Below are 25,424 nucleotides of genomic sequence, written 5' to 3' on the forward strand. Positions count from 1 at the left end.
CCTGCTCAATCAGAAAACTCTTTTGTCCTCAATTACTTATACAAATATATTCTTCACCATACTGACTTTAGAAAAATCTGGCTTCCCCTTAAAATTATTCGTTCAGTAATTTTAATGAATTTAATCAGAGGCTAATTTTTCTCATATCTGTTGTACTTCAGTGTAAGAAAGGTGTAGATAATGGCTGTATAGGCACTTCTGGATTATTTATGTTTCCCAAGCAAGTCGTTTTCCAGATAGATAATTAGAAATATACAGATATAAAAGATAGATGGATATACAGATACAGATAGATAGACAATAGATGATCGATCGATCGATAGATAGATAGATAGATAGATCTCACTCCTTTGAATCTCAGGCCATTCGGTTACATGACTCTCCTATTCTCTCCCCAAAGTTTAGCTCCTGTTTCTCAGTATTTCTGTCTACCCATAGTCTTTCAATATTCCCAGTGACTTAAATAACAATGTGAATAAACCACTCAGAAGAGCTCTATGCTCCTTTTCATAAGAAATTATCATTAACCTTCTTTCTTGCAGTGACTTTTTTTCTACATGTTGGCCTGTCAAAAAGAATATGCCCATACCTTAGGTTATTTCATTCAGAATTTTGCTTTCAAGAACTGCACATCCAGGTCTGTTTTAGTCATAATCTATGTTCTTAAAACCACAAATGTGTTGTGTGGCTGAGTGGCTCACGATGTACTTACAATGCTTATGGGAGAGACTAAGATGCCTTGGTCAAGTTTGTGACATTCTTTCAAGAAAGAAAGTTCTTTACACGTTTGTCGAGGCTTTTCAGGGATTTATTCTCTGAGACGTACATTGTAAAATTAAGTCAATTTAGACCGTAGCTTTTCAACCACAATTTTCACTTAAGCAAGCTTTATTGAAACTGAGATTTTACAACAGCCCCAAAGAGAGTGCTGAATTCTTACTGTTGGAGAAGATAGCTTAAGAGAAGGAATACAAAGATCTAGATAACAAAGATGAACCTCAGACACCTGTTTATATTTTAAAGGGAAAAGCTAAGGTAGAGATTTCACACCTTATGCAAATGGAATAGCAAGTATTTTTAGTTCTTTCATTACCAGAATCGGTTACTGGTAGATGAAATAGGATGATTCAGAGTTCCACATCCTCATTCTGAATAGGATTCAGACAATATAGCACAGATTTATTCAACAACAACATAAAAGAGAGCCACTCAGAATTAAAGAATCAAATTATCATCTATGCATTTTCAATAAAGAGAAAATAGGCAATGAAAAACAAAGACACACCAACAAAAAAAAATCTGTGTGTGTAAAACTTTAACTTTTTCAGATGGTAATTAACGCACATATGCGAGAGAGAACACTTCTGTTCTATTCCTGCAAGAAACACATTTGATAAGTACCCTACCCTATCTTATCATGTATGTCTGTATTTTTTTGGAGAGGCAGAAACCCTCAAGAGAGGGCTAAAAGTGGGTGTAATACACACTTGAGGAAATTGAAAAATATGAGGATTTTATCTGGCTCTGAAGATGTAAAATATATGGCACAAGACAGAGACCAGGAATTTCCACTAGCCTCTAGAACTTCAAATATCTGTGCCCCTAAGGGAAGTCTATGATAGATACTGCTACTAATCTTGATATTGTTATCAACTCTACCTTCCTTAAAAATGAATGGCAACTTACAGAATATATACCTTGCCATTCGTTTTCAAGGAAGGTAGATGTTGGTAACTGTGAAATGTGACATATTTGGTTATACAAATTTAGGAGGAGGATCTAAAATACAATCACATTGTTTTGCATAATAAGGAATTTGGAGCCCCAGGAAAAGTACAGAAATTCGACTTGAGAGACAGACTTATCCATTATATCTAGGGTGTAAGGAATGCAAGGCTCTTATATTCTATACAGAATACAAGGAAATAAAACATAAAGGAAGTACTCACTCTAAACTGTATTTCAATGTGTGATTTGTGTAATATGTAATGTAAACCCACCATCTATCTCTCTTATACATCTTCAATCAAATATTCATGCCATTTTGCAAATGGATTTTTTTTTCAGAGCTCAAAGGGAAGTACAAAAGAAACAACAGCGCCTACATCAAAAGAGTGGAAAAACTTTAAATAAACAACCTAATAAAGAATCTTAAAGAACTTAATGAATCTCAAAGAAAAGTAAAAGCCAACTGAACCCAAAGTCAATAGAATAAAAAAAAATAAAAATTAGAACAGAAATAAATGAAATTGAAGAAAGAAAACGATACAAAAGATAAGCAAAATGAAAAGTTGGTCTTTTAAAAAGATAAATAAAATTGACAAACCTTTAGCCAGATTAAGGTAAAAGGAAAGAAAACCAAAATAAATAAAAATCAGAGATGAAAAACTAGACATTAAAACTGATACTACAGAAATTCAAAGGATCATTAGATGCCCCTATGAGCAACTATATGCCAATAAATTGAAAAACCTAGAAGAAATGGATAACTTTCTAGACACATGTAACCTACCAATATTGAACCAGGAAGAAATCCAATATCTGAATAGACTAATAACAAGTAATGAGATTGAAGCTGTAATAAAAATTCCTCCAGCAAAAATAAGACTGGGACCCAAGCTTCTCTGCTGGATTTTACTAAACATTTAAAGAACTAATACTAAGCTTACTCAAACTATTCTGAAAATTAGAGGAGGAAGGAAAACTTTCAAACTCATTCCATGAGACCAGTATTAACCTGATTCCAAAACCAGAAAAAGGTATATCAAAAAACGAAAACTATAGGCCAATATGCCAGATAAACATTGATGCAAAAGTCCTCAGCAAAATACTGGCACACTGAATTCAACAATAACTTCAAAAGATCATTCATCATGATCAAGTGGGATTTATCCCAGTGATGCAAAAATGGTTCAACTTACTCAAATAAATCAATGTGATACATCACATCAACAGAAAGAAGAGCAAAAAACATATAATCATGTCAATTTGATGCTGAAAAAGCATTTGATAATATTCAACACGCTTCATGATAAAAAGCTTAGAAAACTGGGGATAGAAGAAATATACAACAAACCCACAGCTAGCATCATACTAAATGGAGAAAAACTGTAAGCCTTTCCTCTAAGATCTAGAACATGACAAGGATGCTCACTTTCAACACTGCTTTTCAAAATATTTCTGGAAGTCCTTAGCTAGAGCAATCAGAAAAGAGAAAGAAATAAAATTTGGAAAGAAAGAAGTCAAATTACTGTTGTTTGCAGGTGATATAATCTTATATTTGAAAAAAAAACTAAAGACTCCACCAAAAAAACAAGCTATTCACAATAGCCAAGATTTGGAAGCAACATAAGTGTTTATCAACAGATGAATGGATAAAGAAAATGTGGCCTGTATACATGATGGAGTAGCATTTAGCCATAAAAAAGAATGAAATCCTGTCATTTGCAACAACATGGATGGAACTGGAGATCATTATGTTACATGAAATAAGCCAGGCACAGAAAGACAAACTTCATATATTCTTACTTATTTGTGGGAGCTACAAATGGAAACAATTGAACTCACAGTGATAGAGCATAGAATGATGATTACCAGAGGTTGGGAAGGATAGTGGGTGTAGGTTGGTGGGAGGTGGAGATGGTCAATGGGTAATGAATAAGATCTACTATTTTATAGCACAACAGAGTGATTATAGACAATGCTAATATTGCACATTTTCCGCAACTAGAAGAATTTAATTGAATTGTTTGTAGCAAAAAGGATAGATGCTTGAAGTGATGGATACCCCATTTTCCATGATGTGATTACTGTATATTGCATCCCTATATCAAAGTGTCTCATGTAACCCTTATGTATATATACCTACTATGTACTCACAAAAATTAAAAATTAATAAATAAAAAGCGACAGAATCTTGATTATAGTCATGCATATCTGAGGACTTATAGATGTTTAAGTGTTTAAATTGTAAAATATAACTAATGAAAATATATTGTTTCTTTCATCACATATGTATGTCCTCTTGTTCAAGACAACGTTTTCATTATTTTTAAAACTTAATTTTATGGGCAAGAAAAAAACCGCATGAATTTAAGTATATAATACTTCAATATATGTAGACATATTGTAATGTAATATTTATTAGCATCTTAAAACAAAATATATATAATATTTATTTTAAGTTCAGTTCAATTTAACATTTTATCTATAAAGGCATAGACACTACGTTATCTGGGGGGATACAGCCCAATATTACAGTGGTCGCAGAATGTCAATGTTTAGTTGTCTCTAGGAGAGAATTCTTAGGATTAGGAACACTCATGCTAGCTATATGAGACAGGTAGATAAGCTCCTTAAATGAGATGAACAAAACGAATATCGTGCTATCGTTTATTTTTCTAATTTCTTGAAATAAGAAAAATTATTCCCCTTCTACGGCAGGACAATTATTTTATTATAAAAATCAATGTTAAAGTTTTTACTAGCATAAAGTTGTGCACATAGATTTCTGGGTTATAATGGCTGCTTACAGTATTTGTTTTGTTCTTAAGCATTATCCAACTGTAAGCATTACAAAATATTTATCAATCACTCATCCACTATTTCAAGAATATGCCTTCCCTTTATCTCTATTATAATCTACTACATCTTCACAAATGATATGAAAGTATAACTAACAAGTACATCATGCTTTCTATGTGCTAGCAATGTTTCCAATAAGCTTGCATGTTCTAAATAATAACAGTGTCACATGAAATTTACATACTGGGTACTATTATCATTGCCAGTTTATATATCGAGAAACTAAGACACAGAAGCTTTAAGTAAATAGCCATCCTACTTGGAAAGTAGTAGAGATGTGATTTGAACCCAGACTTTATAATAAAAGTTCTTAACCACTATGCTATGAGCATCAAAAAGATAACTTACAAAAAATATCCTAGGATTTCATCAATTTAGGGCCACTACTCCTTTGCTACTTGAAATATTATCTTTTGGTCTTGAAAATGAAATGTATATTCCATCTTAATCTTTGTTGATGTCTCTTCTTCAGTTATAACCTGTTTTAATTCTTCCATATGTTTGATTGATACTAAGTGTTTTAAAATCAATATTGTCAACTTCATAAAACACAGTTCTTGTAAAAGTTTAAAATTTCAGCTGGGCACTGTGGCTCACGCCTGTGATCCTAGCACTTTGGGAGTTTAAAATTTCACTTTGATATACATTTGCATTTTATGTTAGATATTCTCCAAACACAAAAATAGGTCTCAGACTGAAAGACTAACTGTGCAATTATGGACAATTCTGTTAAGTTAGAATGATGAAGAGGTGGATTGAATGAGATCTATTTCTATAACTGGTCAGTTCATTTTAGCAGACCTTTTTGCTATGACAACCTGCTAGCTGAGATTCTAAAGAGCCTACCTCCTTTATCCACTGATTTTTTTGTCTTTTTTTTCCTCAAAAAGACAGGCCTCTAGGTTCTAATTTACTTGAAAATCTTGAAGAGAAACTCAAGAATACATCTTCATTATGTGGACTAACTATAGAATGTGTGCAGCCAGTTTTCCTGCTGCATTTATAAAACCCAGGGACAAATTATATTCTTTAACTTTTACTTATGACTGGCTGTAACTTAGAGTTATATATTACATACTTTGCTAAGAATAGTTTGTAAATTATTAACAGACACTGTTAAGATCCTTTCTCTTTTTATTCTAATTTAAATTATTTTAAAATTCAATATTAAAGGGCATGCAAAATGATAAAGAGGAAGTCAAACTGTCGCTGTTTGCTGATAATATGACTGTATACCTACAAAACTCTTAACGACTCATCCAAAAAGCTCCTAGAACTGATAAATGAATTCGGCAAAATTTCAGGATACAAAATTAATGTACACAAATCAGTAGCTCTGCTATACACCACCAGCAACCAAGCTGAGAATCAAATCAAGAACTCAACGCCTTTTACAATAGCTGCAAAAAATAAAATACTTAGGAATACACCTAACCAAGGAGGTGAAAGACCTCTACAAGGAAAACTACAAATCACTACTGAAAAACATCATAGAAGACAAAAGCAAATGGAAACACATCTCATGCTCATGGATAGATAAAATCAATTTTGTGAAAATGACCATACTTCCACAATCTATAAATCCAATGCAATTCCCACTAAAATACCTCCATCATTCTTCACAGAACTGGAAAAAACAATCCAAAAATTCATATGGAACCAAAAAAGAGCCTGCATAGCCAAAGCAAGGCTAAGCAAAAAGAACAAATCTGGAGGAATCACACTACCTGATTTCATACTATACTATAAGGCCATAGTCACCAAAACAGCATGGTACTGGTATAAAAATAGGCACAAAGACCAATGAAACAGAATAGAGATCTCAGAAATAAATCCAAATACTTACAGCCAGTGATCTTTGACAAAGCAAACAAAAACATAAGGTGAGGGAAGGACACTCTATTCAACAGATGGTGCTGGGATAATTGGCAAACCACATGGAGAAGAATGAAAGTGGATCCTCATCTCGCACCTATACAGAAATCAACTCAAGATGGATCAAGGACATAAATCAAAGTCCTGTAACCATAAAAATTCTAGAAGATAACATCAGAAAAGCCTTTCTAGACATTAGCTTAGGCAAAGACTTCATGACCAAGAACCCAAAAGCAAATACAACAAAAACAAAGATAAATAGATGAGACTTAATTAAACTAAAAAGCCTCTGTACAGCAAAAGAAACAATCAACAGAATAAACAGACAACCCACGAGTGGGAGAAAATCTTTGCAATCTATATATCTGACAAATGACTAATATACAGAATCTGCAAGGAACTCAAACAAATCAGCAAGAAAAAAACAAAATATTTTATCAAAAAGTGGGCTAAGGACATTAATAGACAATTCTCAAGAGAAGATATACAAGTGGCCAACGAACATGAAAAAATGCTCAACATCACTAATGGTCAGGGAAATGCAAATCAAAATCACCATGTGATACCACCTTACTCCTGCAAAAACGGCCATAATCTAAACTTTTAAAAAAAATGTTGATGTGGATGTGGTCAAAGGGAATACTTGTACACCGCTGGTGGGAAACGTAAACTAGTACAACCACTATGGAAAACAGTGTGGAGAGTCCTTACAGAACTAAAAATAGAACTACCATTTGATCTAGCAATCCTACTACTGGGTATCTACCAAGAAGAAAACAAGTCATTATATGAAAAATATACTTGCACTCATATGTTTATAGTAGCACAATTGTCAATTGCAAAACTTTGGAATCAGCCCACATCCATCATTCAATGAGTGGATAAAGAAATTGTGATATGGCCGGGTGTGGTGGCTCACGCATGTAATCCCAGCACTTTGGGAGGACGAGACTGGTGGATCACGAGGTCAGGAGATCGAGACCACCCTGGGTAACATGGTGAAACCCCGTCTCTACTAAAAATACAAAAAAATTAGCCAGGCATGGTGGCGGGTGCCTGTAGTCCCAGCTACTTGGGAGGCTGAGGCAGGAGAATGGTGTGAACCTGGGAGGCGGAGCTTTCAGTGAGCCGAGATCGTGCCACTGCACTCCAGCCTGGGCAACAGAGCGAGACTCCATCTCAAAAAAAAAAAGAAAAAAGAAAAAAAGGAAATTGTGATATATATATACACACACACACACACACACACACACATATGTTTACATATATATATATAAATTGTAATATATATTACTCAGCCATAAAAAGGAATAAAATAATGGTATTCATAGAGACCTGGATGGAATTGGAGGCCATTATTCTAACTGAAGTAACTCCTCACAAATTGAAAACCAAACATTATGTGTTCTCACTCATAAGTGGGGAGCTAGGTTATGACGATGCAAAGGCATATGAATGATACAATGGACTTTGGAGACTCAGGGGTAAGGGTGGGGGGTGTTGAGAGATAAAAAACCACACATTGGGTTCAGTGTACACTACTTGCATGATGGATGCACCAACATCTCAAAAATCACCACTAAATAACATACTCATGTAACCAAACACCATCTGGTCCCACAAAACCTATTGAAATAAAAAATGCAATATTAAATTATGATATCATAAGTTTCCAAATGTATAAATAAAATATGTATTAATGTTTATAATATCTAACACAAGGTTTTTTTTTAAAGCACCTGCAACACAAAAATACACCAGTCAAAAAATATTTTTGCTATAAATATCTGAAAAGTTTTTATGTGTTTCACAGGGTGTCTATTAAAGCCTTACTCTCTTTCCGTAATTCTTACTGGTGGATGAGATACTGACATTTCTATTATATACTGCTATAAGAATAAGTGATTTGTGTGGTGTGGGACGGATGCAGGAGAATATCACTAAAAGTCCTATGAACCTTGAAAGAAAAATAAGTAAATACTATGAGCACCTTTATGCCACAAATTTAATATTCTAGATAAAATGGATCAATTTATTGAAAGACACATTTTTCCAAAACTCATATAAGAAGAAACAGACAATCAGAATAGACTTATGTCTCTTAAAGAAATTGAATCACTAGTTAATAACTTTCCAAAACCGAAAGCACCAGACAGAGATGGGATTATAGGTGAATTTTATCAAACATTTACGAAATACTTTGTATCAATTTTCTACAATCTCTTTCAGAAGATACAAACAGAGGGAATACTTCCTAACTTATTCTATAAAGCCACCATTACACTAATTTCAAAAACAGACAAAAAGATTACAAGAGCAGTAAACTTCAGACCAACATCTCTCATCAACATAGATGCAAAAATTCTCACTAAATATTAGCAAATTGAATCTAACAATGTATAAAAATAATTTTACACCATGAGCAAGTGGGATTTCTCCTGAGTTGCAAGGTTGTTTCAGCATTTAAAAATCAATTAGTGTACCCATCACACCAACAGCCTAAAGTAGAAAAATCCCATGATCATATCAATGAATGCTGAATAAACACTTGACAAAATTCAACAACCATTCATGACAAAAACTCTCAGTAAACTAGGAGTAGAAGGGAATTCCCTCAATTTAATAAAGAATATGTATATCTACAAAAACCTTTAGCTAACATCATAACTAATAGTGAGAAACTTGAAACTTTTTACAAACATCAGGAATATGACAAGGGTAACCCCTCTAACCACTCCTCTTCCACATTGTACTAAAGTCTTGGCTAATGTCATGAAATAAAGCAAGAAAAGAAAAGGAAGACAGATTATCAAGGAAGAACTGAAATTGCTTTGCTCACAAATAATATGATTGTCTATGTAGAACATATAAATTAGTTGACAAAAATCCTTCCGGAACTAATACGCAATTATAGCATGTTTGCAAAATAAATGTTAGTATACAAAGTCAATTGCTTTTCTGTGTACCATAAATGAACAAGTGGAATCTGAAATTAAAATCACAATACCATTAACATCAGTACCCTCCAAAATGTGATAGGAATACACCTAATAACACATGTACATAATCTACATGAGGAAAACTACAAAACTGTGATGGATACAATCAAAGAACTAAACAATTGGGGAGAAGTTCCATGTTCATGGATAGGTAGGCTAAATATTGTCATGATGTCAGTTCTTCACAACTTTGTCTACAGATTCAATGCAACCTCAATTAAAATCCCAGCAAGTTATTTTGTGGATCTCAACAAACTGATTATAAAGTCTATATGGAGACACAAAAGACACAGAATGGTCAACACAATATTAAAGAAAAACATAGTTGAAGGATGAACACTCCCTGACTTTAAGGCTTACTATAAGGCTACAGTAATCAAGACCCTGTCCTATTGGTGAAATAATAAACAAACAGATGAATAGGACAAAATAGGAAGCTTAGAAATAGAACCACATAAACTCAGTCAACTGATCTTTGACAAAGGCACAAAGGCAATAAAATAAAGCAAAGACAGTTATTTTGATAAATGGTGCTGGAACAATTGGATATTCACATGTAAAAATAAATAAATATAGACATACACCTTGAATTCTTCACAAAAAATAATTTAAAATACATCATGGACCTAATTTCAAAATGCAAAACTATAAAACTTCTAGAATATAACGTAAGAGAAAACCTAGATTACTTTGTGTGTGGCAATGACTTTTTAGATAAAATAGCAAGGGCATGGTCTATAAAAGAAATCATTGATAAGCTGGACTTCATTGAAATTTTAATAAACTTCTGCTCCATAAAAGATAATATCAAATGAACAAGAAGACAAGTTACAGCTGGGAGAAAATATGTGCAAAGGCACATCTAATAAAGGACTATATCTGGAATATGCAGAGAACTTTTAAAGTGTAATAACAATAATAATAACCCAAATAATAAATAAGTCAATGACCTTAACAGATACCTCATCAAAAAAGATACATAAATGGAAAATAAGCATATGAGAAGATGTTCCACATCATCTCATCAGGTAAATGAGAATTAAAACAACAATGAGATATCATTACACATCTAATAGAATGGCCAAAATCCAGAACACTGACAACATCAATGCTGATGAGGATGTGGAGTAACAGGATCTCTCTCATCCACTGCTGGTGGGAATGCAAAATGGTATTTCCACGTCAGCAGACATTTTGGCGGTTTCCTCCCAAACTAAACATACTCTTACCATATGACTAAATATTCATGGTCCTTGGTATTTATCTCAAGGAGTTGAAAGCTTATGTCTACACAAAAATCTGCATATGGACATTTATACAAACCTTACTCATAATTGCCAAAACTTAGAAGTAATCAGGATGGCCCTCTGTAGGTGAATGGGATGTATGCAGAAGGAAGTCAGTAAACGTAACCTTCCCAGACTGTTACTTTCATGTACTTCTTGGTTGGTGAAAACATAAATGAGATGATGGAGACGTTTTCTGCTCTCACAACAACATAACTTTCACATGAATTGAAAGGACACTTTTCAGACATAATGCAAGTCAAATTAGAGATAGCTGAGGAAACAAAACCAAGCTTTGTAGTTTAATTGTGTCTCCAAAGGGGTTTTAAAGTCCTTAGCCCCAGTACCTCAGAATTTGATCTTATTTGGAAATTGAATCATTGCGGATGTAACTAGATAATTTAAGATGACGTCCTAATGGATTAGGGTGAACCCTTAATCCAATGATGCTGATGTTCTTATAAAAAGAGGCAAGACTAGGTAAAGATAAACACACAGGGAGGACAACATGTGACTATAGAAGCAGATTGGTGTGATTTCCCTACAACATCACAAATGCAAGGGAAGGCTTAGGGCCACCTGAAGCTGAAAGAAGCAAGAAAGGACCCTTCTCTCACCCCTACTTCCAAGTTCAGAGGAAGCATGGCCCTGTCAACACCACAATTCTGAACTTCCAACTTCCAGGATTGAGAGGATAAATTTCTGTTGTTTTAGCAACACAGTTTGTGGTATTTTCTTATGGGCGCCCTGGGAAACTAATACAAACTTGAACATGGCAGAAGCTTGAAACATGTATGAGTACAGTGCTGTCCAGTGACTAGCCATCTTTCCTTTGGATTTAGATGTCCAAATCCAGACCAGATCGACTTGATCTGATGTCTTTTTTAAAATCCAATCGGTGGCTATAGTGGTGCAGATATGTTAATAAAAACTAAAATAACAACAAAAACAACAAAACAATTGATAAAAATTAAAAGCATAAAAAGTGAAAAAAACCCTCAAAATAACAATATATATGTTAGGCACACATAGATCAAAGTGCTTAAATTAGAAATTTATTTTAATTTAATTAACTAGTTATTTATTCTTATTACTATAAAGTATAAATTTTATTCTTAAGAAATAAATCATGAGGTGTATGACAGCATAGATATCCTAATTAAAATATCTTCCAATTTTACTCTGAATTCCTTAAATTCCAATGCCTAGGATTTGGTAACTACAAAATAAATGTGAGGCTGCATTAGAAAAGACAATAAAAATGATGTGAATTTTAATTAGTTTGAATGATGATACCTATAATCAATTTGCTCACAATGTTACTTTGAGATAAAGTTTTTAAATTAAGTTACACTATTGCAAAGCTTCGAAATACTTGTTTAATAAGACCAATACTCCACAATGCCAGATTTTTAAAATAAGCCATAAAATTAACCAGAAAAAAATGAATAGCATGATATTATAAAAATGGTCTACTCCCCTCACCCCAAACCTATATTCACTGTTAAGGGTAGGAGCAAAATCCACCTCAAGATATGTTATAGGGATCATCAAGAAGTCAGCAAAATCATCAGTGCTGCCATCATTTTTCTGTTGCCTAATTGGGCTTCTTCTCTTCATTATTCTCTAAAATCAGTGTATAGTTTTGAAGAAATCCCATGTCTCTTATTTTATATTTCTACTACTAAAACAAATTGAATATGCTGTAATTGGTCCTTAATTATTGAAGAAATATTGGAATACATCAGTGATTCAACACTATCTTAAATCATTTATATACACGTTGTTATAAATGTGCTCAGTTGTTCGGTGGTGCCCTTGAGTATTGGATAAATCAGCTTTTATTGACTTATAGAAAGTTAAACATTGCATGATCTCCAGAATATATTAGGAAAGATATTATAAATTCTACAAGATAAAGAACTTGTAATTCCTTTAGGTATTTAAGATATAGATATCTATCAGAAGTAGATATCTCTTTTTAAACTGTCAAACACCATATAAATATTACTTGAAATTAATATTGCTGATGATGTCAAGTTTGCTACAAAAATGTTGTTACTCGTATACTTTTCAATAATATGGATCAAATATACATTTTTTCATTATAGAGTAAATTTAGAAAAAGTAAATATATTGTGCATGTTATATTTCAGTAAGTTTGTTAATATAGTCACTAATCATACCTGAGTTAGTTCATTAATATCTACAAGTCCATTACTGTCTGCATCAAAATATTTAAACATTTGATCCACCAATAGCTTCTTCCGAGATACGTCGTCGCCATTAGGATTTTCATTTTCTTGCATAATATATTTTTGATTTTGTACGTCTAATAGCATATTTTTCATCTTGCTGTATTCAGTAGTCTTGCACTTATCTCCTGTAACAAAAGAACTAGTTATTTTCAAGCAATATTATTGAAAAGAAATAGTTTATTTAATTAAGGTTTAGAAGTTATTTTATGAATAACATACTATGTACATAATTTTTACTTTTCTGGTGTTTTACGATTTACAACTTGTACAAGAAAAAAATGGGCTATTTCCATGGTAGGATAGAAAACTTTTATCTCTATCAAATCTGATAACAACATATTTCTTTGTAGTTTGTTTATGAGGAAGGCATAGATGCTGTAACGGACATAGAAAAACATGATAGCTCCAGCTGGAAATTTATTTCAACGTTCAAATTTATTGTCTTAGTTTTTATCCTTACTCTATATTTCTGTATTGATAGGTTTATAGGTGCAGAAAATGAAGTACAAGAAGGTGAAATCAATTGCTGAAGGCAAAGGATTAGATTGTGCTGGATTTTGTATTGAAATATATATACATACGTATATGCATACATATACGTATGTATATATGTATATATACATATGAGATTCCAAAAGATGATACCACATTTTAAATCTGAAATGTGTTTTAGACATTTGGATTTGCATTGATGACATTCACACATATATATTTACATTTATATTATTATTTAAAAAAATTTTTAGTTGTTACAAATAAATAATGTTACAAATACATTATGTACATAAATATGTACATAATGTCTGTATATATTTATGGGTTACATGTGGTATTTTGAGACAGGCATACAATGTGCAATGATTAAAATCAGGGTAATTGGGATATGGATCACCTCAAACATTTATGATTTCTTTAGGTTAGGGTCTTTCCAAACCCAGTTTTTAATTATTTTGAAATATACAATAAATTATTGTTAACTACAATTCCCCTGTTTTCTTACCAAACATTAGATCTTATTCCTTCTAACTGTATTTTGTACCCAACCAACTAACCCATCTTTATTCTCCCGCCATCACCCCCCGCCACTATCTTTCCCAACCTCTGGTAACCATCACTTTACTCTACAGCCATGACTTCAACTATTTTTTTCAGCTTCCACATATGAGTGAGAACATGTGATATTTGTCTTTCTATGCCTGGTTTATTTCACTTAACATAATATCCACCAGTTCCAGCATGTTGTTGAAAATATCAGTATTTCATTCATTTTTATGACTGAATAATATTTCATTGTGTATATATATATATATATATATATATACACACACACCATATTTTCCTTATCCATTTATTGGCTGATGAACACTTAGGTTGATTCCATATCTTGACTATTTTGACTAGTGCTGTGATAAACATAAGAGTGCAGATATCTCTTTGATATTCTAATTTCCTGTCTTTTGAGTATATATCCAGCAGTGGGATTGCCTGTAAACTGCTGGTGGGAATGTAAATTAGTACAAACACTATGAAGAACAGTATGAAGCATCTCAAAAAACTAAAAATAAATGTATTTTCTTAATTCTGACTTCTTAATAACACTAAGATCATATTAGTATTCTTCTGACAGTGTTTTCTTACTGTTCTGATATTCATTCATCTCTTTTTTAGGGCCCCTGGTATAATGTGATATATATTTGCACTTTTTATTTTTAAGCATTAAGTTTGCCTCTCCACAGCTAAATCATAAGCTTACTGAAGCAAGACTGTGTTAAAGATATTTAGTACCTGCCATGTAATAACAGCACAATACTGGGAACATCATAGTTAGTGAAAATAATTTCTTGGATTACTGTCTCTCAAAAGTAAATAACGGCCAGATGCAGTGGCTCATGTCTGTAATCCCAGCACTTTGGAAGGCTGAGGCGGGGGAATCACCTGAGGTCAGGAGTTCGAGGCCAGCCTGGCCAACATGGTGAAACCCTGTCTCTACTAAAAATAAAAAAATTGGCCGGGCACGGTGGCACGTGCCTCTAAACCCAGCTGCTCGGGAGGCTGAGGCAGGAGAATCGCTGGAACCCCGGAGGCGGAGGTTGCAGTGAGCCAATATTGCACCACTACACTGCAGCCTGAATGACAGAGTGAGACTCCGTATCACACACACACACACACACACAAAAAAAAAAAAAAAAAGAAAGGAAAAATTCTCTAATATTTTCACACAATTCTTTTATGTGAAGCAAAATAATTTTACTTACAATGGCCTCATGATGAGGTCTTTATAAATGGCATATTGAAATGGCATGTATACTGCTTATAGCAAATGTGATATGAAATATATTACAAAAAGTGCAGTGCATAAATAATTTGAAAATTACATAATAGGTTTTATATTAGTTGAGATTTTTTATAACATATTTTTAGGAAAAAATCCTAACTTTATAATTATGATCAATTTTGACAATTAGGCTTAAGAGCATGTACAATTTTAAAAGAAAATGTCTAAAGATATTTAAATATGTGTCTGAGAAGCATGGGGCTGCAAAACAATATTTGAATCTCATTCTCTTTCGAGACAAAATGGAAAACAATCTCTTCCAAAGAGATGATAGACTGTCTTTATTTTTCAAAGACAGTGAAATTACTATTGTTGTTCAGCACTTTGGTTTTTAGCAATCCTGTCAACAAGTTCTTTTTCACAACAAAATGTAAACTTTATGCTGCAGATTAAGTCAATTTTGTATCATTCTGTTCTCACTAAAGAATAATAATAAGAATATGTTTTCATAACAGCAAGAAACTCATTGACAAATGAGAGAAGTAATCAAATCCATAGCCATTGCTAGCAATTTTGGTATCGGGGAAAGCAGCACAAAGGGAACCTTCAAATAGCAAACGTGTGTTTATCTGTGTGCACAGGTGTGCATCAGGAAGGAGAGAAATGTGTGATGAAAAAAATTCTGAAAACGATTATACACCATTCCAATAGCCTTTCCTTGGATTTCTGTACATGACCCTGGGTCTGTATTGCCTTCATTTCTATCAACTGCCAGTGGATGCCATATGGAACTGGAGGCTGAACTTAGACCAGTGGCAATGGGGAGATCTGAATGTTGGCGAGAGATGGATGGGAAATAGGAGTTAAACACTGAAAACCTTTAACCAATATTTAAAACTGGGGAGAGGGATAGAGTTTGGGTTGCCCCACTCAAATTTTGATCTAATCTAGTCAGTGTGATCATCATAACACTCTCATTAATGCTTTCATTCCCCAAATTGTTGTAAATTTCTTCTCCAGTCCAGAAACTGGGGTAGTTGCTGGAAATCCAAATAAAATAACCATAAAACCATTGCAGTTAAGGCATTCATATTCTATAAATATGTACAATATGTATGCAATTATATACATTTTTGTGAATTTATTAGTTTAGAAAATTTCTGTCATAGACTTTTTAGTTATAAATATGTGTATGTTATTAATAATAGATAACAGGTAAAGAAGGCTTCCCATGTGTCAGAAACTTTACACATATTAAGCCATTTTATACATATTGAATCTTCCCAACAACCCAAAAAGAAAATATGATTACTACCATTTTGCAGATGAGGAACTAAGGCACAGAGATGTGAAATAACTTGTTCAAGGTTATAGAACTAGGAAGGGCAGAATTATTTTTACATATGTGCCATATCTCCCTTTTATCCACTAACTTTATTTCTCTCATTTTCAGAACTGTTTCTTTTTAACTATTTTACTTAATAGTTAAAATTAAATATTTCATGAATTCTGTAATTTGTCCAAGGATATTTGTAAAGTTATATATATGTGTATATATATATATATATATATATATATATATATAATATATATATATAAAATAAACCCTAGGCAATATCACTGTTTATATTACAGAAGGAGAAAGAACACACACACACATGCACACACAAATGTAGTATCTAAGAGGTAACAGGTAAACTATTAGAATGTATTGAATAGAAAGCCAAAGGGAGAGAACTTTTCAAGAAACAGAGTGTGATGAAATGTAAAACATTTGAGAGTAAAATTAATGTAAACAAAATATGTCCCTCAGAGTCCTTCAATTGGAGGTAATTAGTAACTTTAAAGAAAAATGCTAGTGACTAAATGGTGCAAATTTTACATTGCAATTGGTTGTATAATTATTTAATAATTATTGTATAAATAAATAATTGTATAAATAATTATTGTATAATTATTTAATAATTATTGATAGGAAAGAAAAACAACTAGCACGGTTAACACAGAAGAAGAGACATTTAGAAATTGTGCCCCCTCCCCAAGTCCAAAAATAGCACCAAGCAGGAAGGAAATAAGTTTTTGTTTGCTTATATGGTTACTTTGATAGAATCATTTTCTCAAGTTAATTGACAGGCAGAGTGAGATTGGCATAGCTAAAGAAAAGAAACAATTTCCTGGATTCACTTCATGCTCTGGGAGACTGGTGCGAAATCTCCTCTGCTGTTCCTGTTCTAGACACAAAGAATATACTAGTGAACATGAAAAAAATCCTTATTTATTGGTAACTGTAGATTATCTTCCTTCCCATGGATGCAGTGTCACTAGGGCTGTGCTGACCTTTGACTCAAGAGTCATTCTAAGGGCAGGGAAAATCCATCTGGCCTTGTGGGTCCTGCAAGGATGCAGAATCACTGACATCCAAATGCCTGCACCTGTATAGCTGGCAGTGCCTCTCCAAGTCACACAGAATTGAGGACAATGACACCTTACACATCTGAGAGTACAACCATCAGTTTTGAGTACGTGATAAGTGCTAAAAATTATAGATTATACCAATTATGCTTAGTAAAATATGTTTTTGTAAAGGCTGCAATTTGTTCTTATCTCTTTGAAATGACACTTTTATCCTTTCCTCCTATCCTCCAGTAAAAAGTTCCAATTCCCTTCAACACAAAAGATTCAATCAAAAGCATAAAAGGAAACCATGTTTTATCTTTTTGACATTTATTGATAGAATTTGATTAGTTTGATTCCAATATAAGCTGAAATCTTAGAAACTCAAAGAATAAAAATGTTTTTATTTAGAATAAATTCTATTTGTATATTATAATGTATGTAGAAACTGTTTTTCCTCAAATTACTCAATAATTGCTAATAAAACACAAATATTTTAGATAAATATTTTGTATTTAAAGCATAAAAAAAGTTAAAACTTCAGTTGATGTATTTAATATGCATATATGAATCAAATTCAATGTGGAAAGCTATCATATTTATATTAATTATAAGTAGTGAAACTATGTATATGAAGGAACCAAAATTATCTTGGTTAAAGGTAGCCTGAACATAATTTAAAAAAAAATTTAAATCTAAACTGTAATATCTACCTAAATTTCAAAAAGATTGAAAGTGTCAATTGTATTGTGTTTTTTGAACTTTACTTAAGTGTACTACAGGTATATATAATAAAGTAAGCTTACTATGTTTCAGGTACTAGTCTAGATCTAGAGATTCACTAGTACAAATACACTTACACACACCACATTAGAACATAGTACATTTAAAGAGCCATGATTATTGTAAATACAGGGGCATTTTTTAAGACTTTGGTTTTTAGTGTTTTAGGCTTACAAAATTGAGCAGAACTTATAGAGTTCCAATATACCCTTTTTCCCCAACACACGCAGCTCTTCCCCAGCTATCGACATCCCACATCATAGTTACAATCGATGAACAAATATTGAATACCATTATCACTCCAGATCCATAGTTTAACTTATGCTACTTTAGATACATTAAAGTTCTTGATGTTGTACATTCTATGGGTTCTGACAATTGTATAATGACATTTATCTACCATTATACTATAATTTACAGAATAGTTTTACTGCCCTAAAAATCCTCTGTACTCCATCTATTCATCACTTTCTCCTGTAACCCTTGGCAACCACTGATTTTTTTAATGCTTTCCACAGTTTTATCTTTTCTAGAATGTCATATAGTTGGAATCATACAGCATGTAGATTTTTTTCAAGTTGGCTTCTTTCACTTAGTAATATGAATGTATGTTTCCAGCATGTCTTTTCATGGCTTGATAGCTCACTTCTTTTTAGAACCGAATAATATTCCATTGCATGGATGTACCACAGTTTATCCATTCACCTGTTGAAGGGCAACTTGGCTGCTTCTGAGTATTGGCAATTGTGGATAAAGCTGCTATAAACATCTGTGTGAAGGTTTCTGTGTATGGATTTAAGTTTTCAACTCATTTGAATAAACATCAAAAAGCATGATTGCTGCATGATATGGTAAGAATATATTTAGTTTTGTAAGAAGCTGTCAAAGTCTCTTCCAAAGTGGCCGTACCATTTTGTATTCCAGCAAGCAATGGGTGAAACTTGTATTGCTCCATACCCTTGCCAGGATTTGGTGTTGTCAGTGTTTTGAGTTTTCATCAGTCTAATAATTGTGTAGTGGTAGTTCCTTCTGTTTTAGAGTGGATTATTTTAGTTCATAAGTGATTATATTTTATAAGACCTTAGTTCCTTTATCCTACCCTCGCTTTCTACACACAGAAAATTTGAATTGGCTTAATTTATTATTGCCCTAAGCATTGTTGAATAGTTAAATAAAAAGTGAGTGAAAACATGATTAAGTTGATTGACATGCTTACTGATTAATTTTGGGAATTAATCTTACTGGAAATAAAAGGGAAGTATTGTGAGTTAAGAATTCATTCCCCAAACACTTTGCTACTTAGGATATAACTTGTCAATTATATGCCACATTGTAATTGGCAACTGTCTCCAAATCTATCTAAGCAGTAGTAAAAACATAGTTTGATATTCTAGTTCAGCAAATGTGATTATGTATTAGAATTTCAATAAAGATGTTCTAGTATCCAGGTAACTTTGCTCTTTTAACCCTGTGAGAATGTTAATTAAAATATTTCTGTGGGTTGCAATTATATTCATCAAATACAACACACTTGGATCATATGTGCAACTTAGCTATTACTTCCTTTCTTCATCCGCTCCCACCACCGTCACAAACACAAAAGCAAATCATAAAGATGAAGAGAACATTAGCAGAAAACACAACAAAATAAAACAAAGCATGATACAATGGTGAAATTGATGATATGGAATGTGTAGCAACCTAAATAAAAAACGCAAATTTATTTTACCCCCCAAAAATACAATTTAACATATTAGCTATTATAACTGGTCAAATGCATTATTTTAATGTTTAATGAATTTAATAGTCTTTTAAATCATTATCCTTAGAGTAAAACTCAGGAAAATATAATACACTTCATATGAAAAGACATGCCTTTTACAGAATATATGAGAGCTAATGCTCTTAAGCAGTTTGCAAATTAAGTGATTTCCCTAATTAATTATTTTTTTCTGGGTAACCTATCTATAAATGATTTGCACATGACATGCAAGGCCTTCCGTCTTCTCACAATACTACAATTGCTGGTAAAATTTAAGTGCATTATGTCTTCTTTCTTTCTTTCTTTTTTCTTTCAGTGCATTATGTCTTCTTTCTTTCTTTCAGTGCATTATGTCTGCTTTCTTTTCTTTTCTTTCTTTGCTTTCCTTGCTTTCCTTCCCTGCCTTTCTTTCTTTCTTTGCTTTCCTTGCCTGCCTTTCCTTCTTTCTTTCGTTAGTTCTTTCTTTCTCTCTCTCTCTCTCTTTTCTTTTCCTTTCTTTCGTTAGTTCTTTCTTTCTTTCTTTCTCTCTCTCTTTTCTTTTTCTTTCTTTCTTTCCTTCTTTCTATTTCTTGACAGATTCTCACTGTTGTCACCCAGGCTGGAGGGCAGTGGCATAGTGGCATGATCTTGGCTCACTGCAACCTCTGCCCCTTGGGTTCAAGGGACTCTCATGCCTCAGTCTCCTGAGTAGCTGGGATTACAGGTGTGTACCATCATGCCTGGCTTATTATTATTATTATTATTATTTGAGATGATGTCTCACTCTGTCGCCCAGGCTACAGTGCAGTGGCATGATCTCGGCTCACTGCAGCCTCCATCTCCCAGATTCCAGCTATTCCCCTGCCTCAGCCTCTTAGGTAGCTAGGATTACAGGCACATGCCACCATGCCAGGCTAATTTTAATATAGATGGGGTTTTGCCATGTTGGCCAGGCTGGTCTCGAACTCCTGGCCTCAAGTGATCCGCCCCACTCGGCCTCCCAAAGTGCTTAGATTACAGGTGTGAGCCACCATGCCTTGCCAATTATGTCTTATATATTATGCTACATAGGCCTTAACAGTTTTGATTGTAGCAGCCTGTGCTTTATAGACATTGTTAATTTTGATTTGTAATTCTGTGAATTTATATGACTTTTGGTAGTAAAAATATATGAAATATATATTTTTATTTTTTATAAATTTGACCTTTTTAAAAAAAAATAACCAGATTACAGAAAAGTAAATCTATGACTGCATCAAATATAGTCAAAAGATGCATGTGATTCTATTAAGAACAAGTCTCTTAGTGCTCTTTAACACTAAACATCTTCTCCACTAATTTGTCACATCATTCAAATATGTGACTGCCAATGAGAAAGTTATTATTTCTATTCATGTTATAGAAGATATGCTATCCACGGGCCGGGCGCGGTGGCTCACGCCTGTAATCCCAGCACTTTGGAAGGCGGAGGCGGGTGGGTCACGAGGTCAGGAGATCGAGAGCATCCTGGCTAACACGGTGAAACCCCATCTCTACTAAAAATACAAAAAATTAGCCGGACGTGGTGGCGGGCGCCTGTAGTCCCAGCTACTCAGGAAGCTGAGGCAGGAGAATGGCGTGAACCCGGGAGGCGGAGCTTGCAGTGAGCCAAGATCGCGCCACTGCACTCCAGTCTGGCGACAGAGCAAGACTCTGTCTCAAAAAAAACAAAAACAAAAACAAAAAAAGAGAAGATATGCTATCCACATCTATGAAATCATAGGTATCTAACAAATTTTTAACCCGATACTTACACAGTAATCATATTGCTGGCACTGTTGTGTTTTACAGATTTTAACTCATTTAATCTTTATAATGACACTAAGAAGTAAATGTCATTTGCCATAGCATAACTTCGAAAACACAATAGGCCCAATAATAGACTCAACATTCGACTTTACGTGAAGATCTGAGGAACTTTTCACCATAGAATGGTAAGCACATATCTCAAAAATAAATTTAAAAGTTTCACATGAGGTACAGAAGCTACAAGGTGCATCCATTTGTCTTGGGTGAAAGTACAGCTTTACTGTTGTTTTTTCTGCAAATTTATGTGAAATTCTACCCAGGAGTCAGTCTCAGGAGGACAGCCTGCCTACATGTAATCTGATATGCATATTCAATAATAAATCATATTTCCCCTATCATCTACACTGGAAAAGAAAGAACCTTTGGTTAATAGGGTTTTTTAATTTCTCCAAAAATTATTAGAGCAGCTAAGTAATAATGAAAGGGATGACTCCAGACTGTCTAAATCTCATGGTTTTGTATTCATCTAACAATATAACTTATAGCTTCAAAAGTTGTAAATCAAATGATGATACAATTACAAGGCAAGTTTGATAAACGATAGTCATAGAGAAAAACTGCAATGCAGCTATATAAGAAATGTATATCAAGCAGCCATAAGGCATAATACCTTGGTTTGGACTAAACCCAGAAATCTACTTTTATAGGAATATAGTACTCTTCCTTAAGCATGTTTAATGCTGACCTTACATACAGTTAAAGATTGAGGTTCAGGTTAATTTTTTTCTGAAGTCTATTCCCAAGCTCTGGGACTTTTGGCCAGTTTGGTGTTAAAAGTCCCTGTTTTTGAACATAATTATATATTTTTTTCTTGTCAAGAATGTATCTGTCAAGAGTTTACATATGCCTTGCCTCAATATCTCAGTCATGCTTTGTCTCATTTGTCACAAGAAAAATGCAAAAGTGGTAATGAAATACAGGATTTCTTCTACAGTTTATACATCTATATTCCTTATACATTCATTCTCTTTGACCAAACAAAAGATAATACATTCTCTTTGACCAAACAAGAGATAATACATTTATGAATGTTTATTGACACCTGACCTTGTCTTTATCAGACTTAACACCAAGACAATTATTTCCAAAATACGTCTAATTTATTCTATATAATTGTAAATATTAAAATACTAGCGTATAATATTAAACATAATATCAACATTCATAGCATTGTTATTATTTTATGTTAGATACTTTTATGTAGGCTCAATCGTTGTAGTGGGTTAATATATAAAACAATTCATAGCATGTTACACTGGGGAGAAATATCTTGTATGTAAGTGGGCAAAGTTGCCTTATTTGACCTTATACCAACTCAATAATAACATATAAATGAGTAATCTGAATAGATGTAACCTGCAGAAAGCCATGTCCCTTAGGTTATCCCAACTATTTGTTAACTGTGATTACTTCTTTTAAGCACAGTCAACCTTTGAGAGACATTGTTCTGTAAGAGTCCTATGAGAGTTCTTATTTCAATCAGTCATAGCCTGGATGCTAGCCTTAATTCTTCCTAATTGTCCCCAAACCGACCAAATAAATACAAGTAATCCTATGAATCTTTGTCCCTCCAGAAAAAAAGGATTACTCCGTGTTCTCAAGTAAGACTTGGTTCTGGTATATAGTTAAATTGTCAAGAGAAGATTTCTTCAGCTAGACATGTATCTACCATTCTCTACTATATGATGATTCTTTGCAATATTTCCCAATAATGTAACCTCTATTTTCCCATGAAATTTCAAACACCTGCTATACAAATACTATGTATTAAGAACCTCTGGTATGTGTAACCTATCTGCCAATGTCCATCACTTTTTTTCTAGAAGATTATAAATGCCAACATTAATTTCTCAGTATTACACATTGCATATTTGACATTTTTTATTCACACACTTGCAAGATAAACAAATAAATGTTTAATTGTGCACTTTCTTATGAATATGCATCATTTTTTAACAATAGCTTATTATGACCTTGACCAAAGATATTAAGGAAGTAGAAAAGTAGAGGTGAATAATAGGAGATAGAGTAAATTGATACTTGACATTTTCTACTTTAAGTGACTGTGATGCCATCAATAGAAATTCAGTTTCTAATGTTGATATTCAATATATCTTCAGTGGATAAATATAATGAAAATGACAAAATAATTTATAAATGAGATGTTTAAGGTAACTGTGGAATATCCTGGTAGAGGCCTTGATAAGAGAACAGAAAATATAATTTGGTTGCTTTGAAGCTCTGTAGTTTAGAAGAAAGGAAGTGCTTGATGAATTGGATTTGTGAGTGACTGGTGAGTGCTTGACAGTTGAAGCCATGATTGTAAATGAGATTGATAAAAGAGAACATTTGTGAAGTGTGAAGTGAAGGTCATTACGGTTGAATTATGACCATGCACATTTTATAAGGAGTAATATTCCACAGACTACTTAAAAAGAGGCTGCTAAAACATTGATTAGTTTGGTGAAAGAAGAAATGAAGATGGTTTAGTCATTCAACTTTAGATGCTAAAGTCTACTTCTTGATAAGGGAAAGTATATAACTATTGCAAATTAGATGGAAAAATATGATGAAAAAGAGACGTTGCTCTTCTCTGAAATAAAAAATGTTTTCTGTAAAATCTAGCTGACATTTTGATTTTTACCATATGCAAGGATGTGTGTTTGAGTGTCTGTGTGTGCATACATACATAGAACAAAATCTGTGGTTATGTTAATAATAGTAGCGACAGTTCATGTAGAGATATATTCCTTTGATATGGTATTGACACGTTCAGAAATAGTTTATAAGCTACATTAACAAAGATAGGGTTCAAGATAACTTGTACTATGAATAGTTGCTTTTTCATTAATTTGCCTTTTCTCAAGTCACTTTTGTTGCAACTGAAAAGCATACAACTTATGAATATATTTAAGAAAAAAATTCATTTAAAATGTGTGAAATTTCTGATGTCAGTAGGGAGATGTAAAATTTCTAATTTTCACCTTGTGCATAAACAGCAGAGGATAATTATTTAAGTATTTGCCCTTTTCATGTATGTTGTCAGATGAAAATGAATTGCAGAGACTCTTTTTAAAGTTTTATTGGTTTTTAATTGACACGTAATAATTGTACATCTTTATGGGTATGTTTCAATACATATATACATTGTGTAATGATCAAATTAGGGTAATTAGTATATCCATCACTTTAAAAACATGTCATTTCCTTATGATGTGAACATTCAAAATCCTCTGTTCTTGCTATTTTGAAGTATACTATACATTATTGCTGACTATGGTTACCTCATTGTGCAATAGAACACCAGAACTTATTCCTTCTATCTGTAACTTATACCCTTTAACCAATCTTCCCATCTCCCTCCCTTCCAAGACTAATGCT

The 25,424-nt window shown here is 33.1% G+C and overlaps 1 protein-coding gene across 4 annotated transcripts in view; it reads right to left on the minus strand.

Moving 5' to 3' along the window:
- FSTL5 (follistatin like 5) overlaps nucleotides 1–25,424 on the minus strand; it is a 778,780-nt gene that overhangs the window by 381,937 nt on the left and 371,419 nt on the right. For all 4 annotated transcript variants that reach the window (XM_034959355.3, XM_014344780.4, XM_034959354.3 and 1 more), the window contains exon 5: nucleotides 12,931–13,127. In XM_034959355.3, coding sequence (XP_034815246.2) covers nucleotides 12,931–13,127 — 197 coding nt within the window. The remainder of the gene's footprint in view (nucleotides 1–12,930; nucleotides 13,128–25,424) is intronic.

This window comes from Pan paniscus, chromosome 3 (genome assembly GCF_029289425.2).
Source record: "Pan paniscus chromosome 3, NHGRI_mPanPan1-v2.0_pri, whole genome shotgun sequence".
NCBI lineage: Eukaryota > Metazoa > Chordata > Mammalia > Primates > Hominidae > Pan > Pan paniscus.